The 12583-nt window shown below is 41.6% G+C and overlaps 1 protein-coding gene across 1 annotated transcript; it reads right to left on the reverse strand.

Moving 5' to 3' along the window:
• Nucleotides 1-2049: 2049 nt before the first annotated feature.
• HAO2 (hydroxyacid oxidase 2) lies at nt 2050-12245 on the reverse strand. The gene is made up of 9 exons (XM_069849896.1): nt 12161-12245; nt 11659-11710; nt 9943-10095; nt 8873-9024; nt 7809-8092; nt 7233-7448; nt 5304-5462; nt 3617-3686; nt 2050-2328 (listed from the first exon to the last, which is right to left on the reverse strand). Exons 3-9 carry the CDS (start codon nt 10071-10073, stop codon nt 2273-2275), a joined length of 1068 nt encoding a protein of 355 aa, XP_069705997.1. The 5' UTR covers nt 10074-10095; nt 11659-11710; nt 12161-12245; the 3' UTR covers nt 2050-2272.
• Between the last annotated feature and the right edge of the window lie 338 nt (nt 12246-12583).

Consider the following 12583-nt stretch of genomic DNA (forward strand, 5'->3'; position numbering starts at 1 on the left):
TGAGAGCCTTGGGCAGTAGTTCTGGATTTGAATGTCTTCTCTCCTGCTCAGCCCTGCTTTGCATGATTCAGCACTTCCCATCCTCAAAGAAACAGGGGATTAGCAGAGAGGAAAAAGAAGTTAATATGTGCAAGTGTATAAGAAAGGGATGTTTGTGTGCATGGTGAGATGGGGAGATGCATTAAGCAGAAATGGTGCCCAGCAAGTTGGCACTTCTTTGGCATAAAGTGGCATTTGCCATCACATCGCTGCCAAGCATCTTTCAGCCATTCTTCTACTGTCCTAAAGTGCCATAAAAGCAGTGGCTGCACCAGTGAGTCTGGCCTTAAAAATTACTTTTAAGAAAACTAGTGTTTTACCAGGTATTTTTAGGATCACATTACATTTTTAAAGATGAGGCACATTAGCAGTTTTCAAGTGTGTATTGTAGTTTACCTAGCCTTATTGAAAAGACCTGATTAAGCCCAAGCAGTTATATCAACTAAACTCTTTACGGAAATTCACCTTATTTCCAGTCACACCATTCCATTTTCCCACTAATTCACACACTACATTTATAACAAAGACCAAAAGCGAATACAGCAGTTTAAGCCATTCAAAATAGATTAATTCTGTTTACACCTTTATGTGGACAGCATTGTACAAAATAATCCTATCTGCCCTGACTCTGCCTCACCTCCACTCTTCAGTAGCTCCCTCAGCTCTGGGCAGCAGCAGCAGTCTGCTCTCCAATCTGGGCAGGGAGAAGGCAGCTCTGGCATTCCAGGCAGAAGTCCATGATACTGGGAGGCTCGTGTTAGTCAGTGATACACAGAAATAATACCCTAGATGAGGACTGAAATTTTTCTGAAGAAAAATAATGGGGAAGAGGGGCTGGTAGGGGACAGAGAGGTGCTGAAATGAAACAGAATGAGGAAGAAACAGGAAGAATATATGGTGTTCTCTCAGGAGTGCTCCAGAAAAGGAACTATCCAGGTGAAAGAGAACTAGAAGAAAAGAAAGGAGAGAAAAGAGAGAGAGGAAAAGGGAGAGGAAAAGAGTAGAAGAGAAAAGGGAGGGAGGAAGGGAGGGAGGAAGGGAGGGAGGGAGGAAGGGAGGGAGGAAGGGAGGGAGGAAGGGAAGGAGGAAGGGAAGGAGGAAGGGAAGGAGGAAGGGAAGGAGGAAGGGAAGGAGGAAGGGAAGGAGGAAGGGAAGGAGGAAGGGAAGGAGGAAGGGAGGGAAGGAGGAAGGGAGGGAGGGAGGAAGGGAGGGAGGGAGGGAGGGAGGGAGGGAGGAAGGAAGTTCCTAGTTGTTATTAAGGACCCATCACCTGGTGGCATAGCCAAGAGTGTACGTCCTCTCACACTTGGGGAGGCAAGACCAATAACTTGAGAAGAAACTTGGGCAAGGGAGGAATAAGCACACATTTCTGTTACCTTGGAGAGCAAGTGTTTATGCTGCTTTATGCTGGCAGCATGCACACCACTGCCTCTGCACTATCCTCCAAGAGCAAAGTCCATGGCCCACTCAGGAGGTGTCAGCAGCTCCTGCCTGCTGTGTCAGCCTGTGCTGGCCCCACTCATCTCTGCACAGAAACTAGGGTGAGTTATTTATTCACTGCCACAAACTTGTCCTCTGCTCTGAAAATAGATAGGTCCTGACTGATGCTCAGATGAGTTTACAGTGCAAATTAGCTGTGCAGTGAAGGAAGAGGTGTTGAAAGAACAGAAGGCGTTGCTTTTTTAACTAGTGATTTTCATTGCTCTGCACTTAGAAGCAGTGGGCAAGACCCTCCCGTGCCCCCATAAGGGGTATCTGGGGTGCCTGTTAGGGGGTACATCCTGATTCTGTATTTGCTATGAATGCATCCAGAAAAGCCCAGGTTGTGGAGACAAAACCAGAACACTTACTGCCTGGGGCAGGAAAGGTGTGTAGCTTGAGCTGCAGTCAGACATCGTAGGACAACCACAGGGAAGCAAGGGAGATGGTTTTCTATGTCTGGCTGCCCAGTGTAATAGAGCTCAGAAGTAAGGCCCAACACAGCAAATAGCCAGTTTAAGTAGATGTATTTAGCAACAGTTACTCAATGTGTTGAAGAACTCATTGATCTCAATAAAAGCAGAGAATGGCCTTTACTAACATGGAGCCTTTCCTAATCTCCTCAGAAGTTTTCTGAAGGTTCTATCAGATACTTATTGCACTGTCAATGTTCACACCTCCTTCTTCTCTCTTCAGTCTGATTTGGGACCTCAACATGAGCTGACTTTCTGTGGTGGGCATTGCAGAAGGCTGTTCACAGTTTTGAGAACTGAACTAGGTGTCGGCCAATATCTGAGATGTTGGCACAGCCTGAAATAAATAGAGATGGTGAACATTATTATTATTATTTATTATTAACATGGAAGCATGATAGTGAGAGCAGAAGGTCTGTGGATGAAACTTGGAAGGCTCCCCTCCCTCTAGTCTTGTCTGAGGCATGTGGGGTCAGGTTGGTACCTCAACAGATCATTCACAGGAGCTGTACTCCTCAATGGCATCTTCAGCCTTTAAGTTACACACCAGCATCTCACACAAGAACAGTTAGACATGCAAAAAAAAAGGGATTCTTAAAACAAGCTGAGCATGGAACTTCCTGATCCAGCCAGAAGTGAGAGGTAGAAAAAAGCACAAGGACTGCTTTCTGTCAAGTAATTGGAGGTGGAGATTTGCATTGCCATTTCATTTGGTCAAATCTGGGTGCAAATTCACAGCTCTGCCAAAAAGGTCCCACCCTGTTGCTGTTGCCAAATTCAGTGCCCATTAGCATGTAAAGAATATGAAAGCCTCCTGGATAAAAAACTTTGTAGGGATCTTTACTAGTTGAAAAAGTAACCCAGAAAAACAAGCTTTTAAGAAATGCCCAATGGGATTTCAGTTCCAGTCTCCCAGTCAGCATTTTTATCCACTTGAGTTCATGGTTGCTAGAGCATGAAAATCTTTAAAACATAATTTGAACTGGGTTAAGACCCTTTGTTGATGTCTGAATACTTCTGCATTGGACCTGCATGTCGGACTTGTTCACTTGTGAAACTGGAGTTTGCCCTGGGTTGTGCAAATCTGCTGTTCAGTGAGGAGAGTCAGACGTGGAAGCTACAGTGAGAAATGCAGAATGAGAAACAACAGTAAAAGCTTAACGGAGACACAGAGGCTTTTAAAACATGTGAGATGCACAGATTTGAACCTGCACTGAAAAACTGGATACTTTAATACATAGAGAAAAGATCTGCATCCATTTTTTCTGAATATTTTATGCGGGGAAAAAAAGCTTGCATTTCACCCTGGCAAACATTAAATTAAATACTGAAAAGCATACGCAATTCTCAGAAGAACAGAAATTCCAAATGTTGCTCAATTTTGCATCTCTTTAATTGGGCCAGAGACCTGCTTTATCCTAATTCCTCCTTGCAACCTTTATCACTATAGCACCTGAAATGTCAAGTAGTATCACGGAAAAAAAAGAATCACCTTAAATGCAGCAACTAGAACCAGCATAGCTCACATGAATTCCCCTTGTGTGACCCATCCATCAGACTTCTGATTTTAGATGGCTTCCAAAATCTCCATGTTACCAATTATAAACAAGCTGAAAAACGCTTACCAGCTAAGGCCATTGACAAACGAAACTCATCCTGCAAAATTCTTAAAACATCTTGAAGACCTTCTTCACCCTGCTCCAAAAAAGAAAGCAGTCAGGGTAAAAGGAGTGCTGGCACAGAGCTGCAGGATGCTTGCACTGTGAGAGCTGGGACAGTCTCTTAAGTCCATGCCAATTCCAGTCTCTCATACAGATGTATGATTAAAATGGTGTGATGGATGTGCTCAGTTCATCACAGATTAATTTAGATGCTTTTCCTTTTGTTATACATCTGAACAGGGAAAGAAAACAAAGCTGTTTTTCACTTTTGACATTTTCTAGCTGGTTTTCTTTTCTTAGCATTCAACTAGTCTCCACCAACAGACTTGTTTTAAAATGTCAGGTCTTATAAAGCTGACAGTATTTTATAATATAATGAGACTTTTATATATGGTACAGCTTTTAAAACTTTAGTTTGCTCAGATATCAAACTGAATCTTTAGAAATAATATACTGAATTTCCCTCTGAGCAAGTTACACCAAGAAGCTCAAAATCCAATAAAATGTACATATGATTTTGACCTTACTGTGAAATAATGGAGGAATTTTTTTTCTCTCTTACTTTTTGTTTTTATTTCTTGCAATGAATAATGCTTTCGGTGCAGACAATGTCAGTGCTTGTTCATGACCTTCCTCTCTTGTATGCTAGGTCAATGCCACTGAGATACCTACCACAGCACAGCTGAACTCAAAAAATCCCATCCCCTTTCTGCTTGCGTTGTGGAAAAAATGCAGGCAAGTCACGGCAACACTGTTTTCCTGTTAGGCCTGTTTTCTCTGGCAATAAAAACAGTGCTGCCAATTCTTCCATGTACATCATGTGGCTCAGGAGATTGCTTGCTTAAAATTTTGCTTCTGGAATCCACAGGATTTACACCACTGGGCAGGAATCTCACTTTAAAGATATGAAATGTTTCTACACCATAAAAATATTTTTTTCTTCTAGAGAAAAACTTGAAAGGTCCAATCCAGAGGCTAAAAAGCAAAAATTTAGCAAAGCAAAAAACTGGTATAATCACATTTTAATTTTAATTATATTATATTATGTTAACATCCATCATCAGAGTCCTGACTCGTGACTCTGGATCATAGAAATATGCTAATAGCTAAGAATCAGCAAAGCTGAACCTGACATAGTAGTGACATGTTCAGACACCTACAGCATACAGCTGTGCTTAGTCCTGTCCAAAATATATCAGATTTCAGTGGGATGGAGTTCTATTTGTATTTCTGAAGAATTCTCAACACCTCTATGAAACTGCCATATAAAACCCACGCATTGTTTCCAAGTAAGCTGCCAGCAAATGACATTATCAGTCTCATCTTTATGGCAAATAAGCCCACTTCCAGTTTTCAAAAGCACTGATGATCCTCAGCTGTACATTACTTAAGCACCAAACTGCAACACCAAGAATTTGGGTCACACAAAACAACATTATCAGCTTCAAAATCATATTTGAATTGTAACATTCAGTGATATTTTTAAATCGTAGAAAGTGTCTGGGTTTGATTCAGTTTGGGGTTTTTTTCACTTAAAATTTAGGAAAATAAAAAGAAAAAAATAGGTAAGACTCTTCACTGGTGAAAACTGTCTCTATGACTTTTAAATAACAATGGCAGAGGGTTGAAGAGTATGAGCAGACTTCCTTACCTTGTAAGCCAGACCCCATATAGCTGGTCTTCCAATAAAGACACATTTTGCTCCCAGTGCCAATGCTTTTAATATGTCACTTCCTTTTCGTATTCCACCATCTAAATAAACTTCGACTCTGTCTTGTACTGCCTCCACAACCTCAACCAGAGCATCAATCTGCAAAGAAGGAGCCACTCTCACCTTGATGTCAGCTTTTGATTCCAAGAGGAAGAGGAGGTTTTCCAAAGAGAGAGGTAGGGATGCAATGCTTTAATAGCATACCTTCTCAAAATGACACGTGACAATGCATCACAAACAACTCGGCACCAAAAGCCACAGAATAAAGTGCATCTCCCTGTTCTGTTCGCCATATAGTTAATTCCATTTCCCGGTGCTTTGCTTATACTGATATTCTTTGCTAGCATTTCTGATAAGTGGAAAAAGTAATTTTCACCTGGCTGAGAGACTTTAAGTATAAATCTCAGTGAAAATAATTGTCATTAATATCTTACTTTCATTTGAGACAATGATGAATTATAGAAATATTTGTGAAAAAAGCTGATGTCAAACTTCTCTCTGCTGCTGTCCAAGTTGCCTAAACTTACATTTCAACCTAATCCTGGTTGACCACCTGTCAAAAGCCTCCTCAGATTCCCTACAGCATCTATGAAGGTTTTCACTTGCTTTATAGTACAGTCAACACATCGTTTCCTCCAGGTTAAGTCTCCTGATTCCCTGAAGTCTTTTCTGCAGAGCAGAGAGCAGTGCCAGGCTGATAGTGCAGGGCAGCACCACACAGAGGTGCTGCTCTGGTCCCAAAGGCAGAATAACTAGTCGCAGGACATTGCACTAGACCGAATAAACATGAAAGTCTCTTTTCTGTAGCCTCCTATACTCATTTCCCTTTTCATCTTTTTTTAAGTAGGGCAGCTATAACTAAGATTACTAAGTAGATTTTCCCTAATATTCATAATTTTTTTTCAGAATTTCAGGACTAAAACTTCCAGGCTGAAATTTTCTACGAGTAGCTCACCAAGAACAAGAAGATGATCTTCTACTGCCAGGCTTGGTACCAGAGGAGCAGCAGGACGAAACTAAGTATCTACTGGTTTGTCTGCATAAGTGAAGAAACTTCTAATTTATATATATATTTTTAATTGTTATTGTCAGCCTGGACATAGAACAGAAGAAAGATCCCTGGTGCCTATTTTTATTTTACAGAGGAAAACAGAGAAAAGAATGTCCGTAAGATACTATGCAATACAGACATACTAAGGGACAACAACTGGAAAAATTGACAGAAGCCAAATTAAAGCAGTGAAATACACATGCATCCTAACAACCCACAATTTTTTGTTCAGATTAAAGAGTTGGTGATTTTTTCCTACAGATAATTCATCCTTTTTTCTGGCTCATGAAAGTCAATACATTCCCATTTAGACTTAATTTTGTAAATACGCAAGCAGACCTCTCATTAAATCTAGCAGCACAGTTTGTGCATGTTTGGCAGATGTGAACAATGACAATGCATTATGATTTCCTTTGTACATTTCTGGTTCCAGAGCTTCATTTTATTTTTGCTGCAGTCTGCAAAGAGTACTTGTGCAGTGCAACCAGCTAATGAAGATATAGGCAGAAAACATTCACTAACTTCAGCCAGCAGTTTGTCTGCAGTTTTGTGGATTCAGTGCTGCTTACTGAACGTCCCAGTAAGCTGAGAAACGTCCCAGGAAGCTGAGAAAACACTTGAGTGGGTAACCCATGACAAAGCATCTTACCAGGTTAAAGCCAAATACCTCTGGACACATCCACAACCATGCAATAAAACATGGTCCAGAAGCACAACAAACACAAGTCAACTAGAAGCATATTTACAAAGGTGAGCATAGAGATACCCACGTCAGTGCATACAATAAACACTCATGGAACATCCATTTTCCCACTTACAGTGGCAGGTCCTCCATCTAGTTGCCTTCCACCATGGTTGGACACAATAATTCCCTGAACTCCGTGTCTCACTGCCAGCTCCGCATCTTCTTTTGTCAAGATGCCTTTGACAATGATGGGCAGGTGGGTCAGGCTCCGCAGCCAGTAGATATCATTCCAGGTGAGCGAAGGATCCAAGCTGTTGGGTGGCAGTCCATACTCAGAACAGTCATCTCCCTACAGCCACAGGACAGAAAGAAACCTCATCTGAGTTGTAACAACACAGTGGCTCCTCGACTTCTCTGTTGTAGAAGAGATTTTAAATGAAGTTGCTAACAGGTATGTTCATCAGCTGTGGAAAGCATGTGTCTCTAAAGGAGAATAATTACAACAGGGGTGGAGATCGGTGTTTCTAAGGAAGCTAGACTGGGATTTTGAAAGCAGAACCCAGGCTGGCAGGAGATCAAGCCAGAAAGCTGCAAAGCCAGAAGGAGCACCCTGGGTACAGCAGACGCCAAAGCAGCAGTTACCCAGTGGTTTTGTCTCATGTGGTGCATTCCAGCACAGTAAATGAAAGGACAGGCTCATTTTACAAACCTCAAAGGCTCCTTCCAAGTTCTTCAGTTTCATGTGGGGAGGAAGGTGGAAACCATTGCGAATATCGTCACGTCTTTTGCCCGTGTAGGGCAGATCCACAGTGAGGACAAGGCCCTGGAAACCCAAGGCCTCCGCCTGCTGGACCAGCTGCTGGGAAACTGCCCTGTTGCGGTGGATGTAGAGCTGGAACCACCGGAGTCCACCCGGGGCGGCTGTGGAGATCTCCTCCAGTGTGCAGGTGGAGTATGTGCTGACAACGTAACAGGTGTTCACGGCTTTGGCCGCTTTGGGAGGTATTGGAAAATAATCAGAATTATAGGCTTTTAAACAGTCCTGTCAGACAGCAGGTACAGAAGTTCTTTATCTACATTTTGCAGAGAAGCCTTCAACTCCTGTTTAACTTACACCGTATCAAACACAGCCCTCCCTCAATTGGCAAATATGTCCCTGGGGTTATAATCGGCTATATTTACCATGCAGTGTTGTAGGATTGTGGTTAAGAAAGCACAAAAGAGAAAGATCATTTACCAAGAGTTGCTTTCATTTTGCAAGTTGTTTTTTTTTTTTAAATATGAACTCTCGGATTCTGTCCTCACAGAAACACACAGAGGAAAAAAGATATTTCCAGGAGTCTGGTCTCCAAACCCACCACAGGATTTGGGAAGAGAGGTTATGCTTTTCTCTAAAGTAGATACTGTTCTTACCAGTAATAAGGAATTTACAGGCAGAGTCCTGTCCACTGCTTCTATATCCTATCTAGAGCGCACAGTACTGAGGACCTGTACAGTCCATTATGTACACCAGAAATGCATCCACAGTTTTTGTCTTAAGTTTGCAGCAGCCTCCACAGGGCTGATCTTGTAATAGTGGTGGCTGGAGAAATAGGGGCGCACTCCCCATTCCCAAGTGGGTCATCCACAAAATGGGATGTCAGAAAGTGAGAAAGAAGTTTTCCCCTTCAATCTTGAAGATTTTTCTCAGTCACACTTCAAGTCATCTTAGTAGCTGCTTGAGGCTTTGCCACAACCCCCTTTATGCTGCATGGCAACAAAGCAGAAGAGTACCTCTAGCTGTGCTTTTCTCTCCATCAGGCCATGCTAGCTGATGGAAGCCAGTAGGGGCGATTCCTACAGGAAAGCTGATTTCGGTCCCCTGGATCTTAGTCCTAATGTCCATCATTGATACGTCCCGCAACATACGTGGCCGGAAATGAATTCTGTAACACAATAAAAATCCTTCAAGATGGTAGCTTTCCAGTGACTTTTCTGGAGTTTCATGGAAACTGGGTCTTCATTTACCTAGTGCAGTGCAGGCATATGAGCCAATAATGAAAACAGCATATAACACAGGCTCCTTGTCATTTCTGTTCACTTTTAGAGGTCAATTCAGCCAGTTCCACCACTTCCATTTTTCACTGTTCTGGTTTGAGCTGAAGTAGACTTAGGTTTCCAACTTATCAGCTAAGCCTCATCTAAGTAACTTCATTTTCTGAAAGTTAACTGCATGTTTTCAGACAGGGTTTCTCTCTAGAAGTGATAACACCCAGCATTGGTATGTAGGCTATTACTCATACTTATTCCTGTGAAAACCGAGGTCATCCTCAAGCTGGTGGAGTACTTTAAGTGAAATGGGTGAAAAAGGGTCACACCTACAGGGAGGAGGGGACAGGACAGGTGATCTAAAACTGACCAACAGAGTATTCCATTCCATTTATGTCATACATGGCATAAAACCAAAGGATCATGAGGGTCAAGATCTCTTCTTTGATGGCCTGCACCCAATATGGACATAGACAATCTTTTTGCCTCTGATCCTGGGTCTGTGTGTTCCTGAGTCCAGTTCCGAAGTCCATCTCCCTCCCTCTATGTCATGTCATTCCATACCCTACCCTATCCTACTCCATCCTGCCATTTGCCTGGACCCTCAGAATCTCTTATGCCTCATACAATCTACATCATATTCAGATTGGCATTGAAGCATACAGTGTATGTAATTCAGAGAAGCGCATTTTGCTTGGGGGACACATTCAAATGACAATTCATAAGTAAACTTGGCTTGTGAGGTCCAAATGCTTGCACAAAAACTTAGTTTAAAGGCTTCCAGTACAACGCCCCTCATTTCCTCCTCATATTACCTTTTATATGCCAGGATGTTTTCATCTCGTGTGATACAGTCATCTGCTCCAGCTGCAAAAAAATCCCAAGCAATCTTGGGTAAATGCTTTTTAGCATAAGCTTCAAAGTCTGAAAGACACACCATAGCCATTTTCAAGAGAGTCTCTGGGAACCTTGAAGGAAAGAATAACATGGAGCACGAATTAGATCCCAGAACTGTCATTCTCTCTTCCAGGGACACAATATGTCATGTAATGCAAACATTGGACCCATCTGTCTCATAGAAGAGTTTCTGAGAGGTTGTCTCTGTCTATCTAGCCATTCATCCTTTCCCCTACTATGAGACAAACTTGCAGATGGTACCATAAAAGTAGGAAGAAGCTTGCATCTCTGTGCCTCTCTTTATTCTGTCTTAAGGTACAGAAACCCAAAGAGGACATTTCCAGTCCTCTGCTACTTTAAGACACAGTAGTCATATAATTCTGACAAAAATGCCATCTTAAAACTATCCGGGTTATTTTTTCCACTAATTCTCCTCAAAGGTTGACTTGAAAGATCATTTGCTGGATTGCCCCTTAGAATGGCTCCCTGACTGAACAGTTAGTTATGGAGTTCTGTGACTAAATTAAAGGTCATGAAATCTGGAAGCAAGTCAATACAGAATCTATATCTAACCTGCTCCAGCATGAACACACTGTAAAACTATGCCCAGACTCTGAATTCAAGTCACTGTCAAGGCCAGAGCTGCAGGAAAACGAAGTATTTTTTACAGAACTTCTTATTTTTTTTTTTTTGTAACAAATATCTTCTGGGTATTTACACTACATACTGTGGCACAGATCCATGCCAAAAAAGGAGTCTACAAAATTTGGACAAACTATGAGAAAATGCTGGCAAAAAGCAGGTTTCACAACATGAAAGATGATTCTAAGAACTACCCTCGGTCTTTCAGGGAACAGAAGTGATGTTGTGCTACAAAGACGTCTACTCAAACCAACATAAGTGCTGCCTAGCAAGTGCCTGTACTTACATTCTTTTGAATCAGTCAGGACTAAATGCTATGAGAATTCATGTTTTAGCAAACCACGCGTATGTGCAAGGAAACATGTAAAATACACAGACAAAATCAGTTTGCTAAATTGTTTATTGCAATTACTGCCCTGATTAAAATAGGTATTTTGCAAGGCATATGAAAAACCAAAGTTTTAAAACAGTTGTAGTTTGGGTATAATTTTTCTAAAAACATATAGGATGAAGTAAATATCCTAGTTTTCAGGATTAGCCTCCCACAGCAGATTCGCAGACTTGTAAGCTTCATCAAAACCACTCCCCTGTGTCCGATGTTGTACACTTTTGGCACAGATAAACATATAGGTTATGTACATGGATCCAGCCTTTAGAACCACGGACACAGATATGTCTCACTGACTGAGGGGCCTGTATATACACTTGAAAATAAGGACTCCTAATTCTCTGCTAGGAAGGAGCTCAAGATGAGGGACTCATTTGAATAATAATAAGAAATATGACTGATTTCTTCAGTAGTATTTTGGCATTATGACAGGCATTATGTAGTAGGTGGGAAAAATATCTCAACTTCTGCTTTTCCAACTTACAGAAACTTAAAGCTAGCATAAAGATAAACCAAGTCCTCTCTTGGTAGAATAAATGGGAATTTTAAACAACCCAGGCCCAGTCCTCAATGTCTCCCAATTCAGATCTCAGTTTAGACTTACTTCAGGTTTCAGGGATGGCTGCAGGAGTTGAAATCCTCTCCTTCAATTTCGTCTGTAAACAGAAATTAGAGATCCTTTCACTAACTAGCTGCTGCTTTTTCCAGAGTCAATAAGCAACCACCAGAGATTAAAGCTCAATCTTGCTGTAAACTTTGTACTGTTTGTATAACACTAACTTTGTTTTCCTACTAGGTGATTAAAAGTTCCTTCCAAAAACATGCACCACCTTGTCAGCAGTGCAATTCCTTGGGACACAGCACTGGGGCTGCGCTCTTCGGCAGTGGGTGCAGGCTGTGCACTCATTTAGGGAAGCAACAGTATTTCAAGTGTTTTGACTGAATCTCTAAATTATTGGTAAGTTGCTGCTGTATTACAAATCCCACCAAAGTGATGATGCACAGACATCATGGTTGGTTACAGCCCTCAGCTACAGAGCCTTGAATCTTTACCATGCACATCAGAGATATTTTTGCTTCCTACCATATATAAATAAGTAAAGCACCTTTTGTATTCTGCCATTTTTAAAGGGCTCTTGTGAACTGTTTGCTCTCCCACTAGCATGTTCCTTCCTTTGGTTCCCCACTCAGCCATCTCCTAGGAGGACCATGGATCCTTTCCCTTTCCTGTGCTTGGAGCTGGTGAGACTTCACTGTGCTTCCTTCCATCCCTCCTGCTAAGCATTACAAACTGGAATGAAGTGCCAATTATTGGCTTAAATTTGCAAGATATGGAAAGTAAACACTAGATGATTTTAGTTGCCCTTTGTTTTTTTAAGCCCATACGGTTCGTGTTTTCAATTTCTCCATGCAAGTAAGAGAACTTGAAACTTAGATTTTTACTAATTAAAAATTGAGATATTTCTCTCATAAGCATGTGATACTAGGTGCAGAAGGTGAGGCAGAAACCTCTGAAAACATTCTCAAAG

This window comes from Phaenicophaeus curvirostris, chromosome 1, assembly GCF_032191515.1.
Source record: "Phaenicophaeus curvirostris isolate KB17595 chromosome 1, BPBGC_Pcur_1.0, whole genome shotgun sequence".
Classification (NCBI taxonomy): domain Eukaryota; kingdom Metazoa; phylum Chordata; class Aves; order Cuculiformes; family Cuculidae; genus Phaenicophaeus; species Phaenicophaeus curvirostris.

Bases quoted from the DNA above. Each gene is read 5' to 3' on its own strand.
- HAO2 (XM_069849896.1), bottom strand. From the start codon at position 10,073: ATGGCTATGGTGTGTCTTTCAGACTTTGAAGCTTATGCTAAAAAGCAT. The intron at 8,093-8,872 runs GTACTCTTCTGC...TACCTCCCAAAG, and splicing joins AGAGAAAAGCACAGCTAGAG to CGGCCAAAGCCGTGAACACC. The intron at 2,329-3,616 runs GTAAGCGTTTTT...TATTTATTTCAG, and splicing joins TTTGTCAATGGCCTTAGCTG to GCTGTGCCAACATCTCAGAT.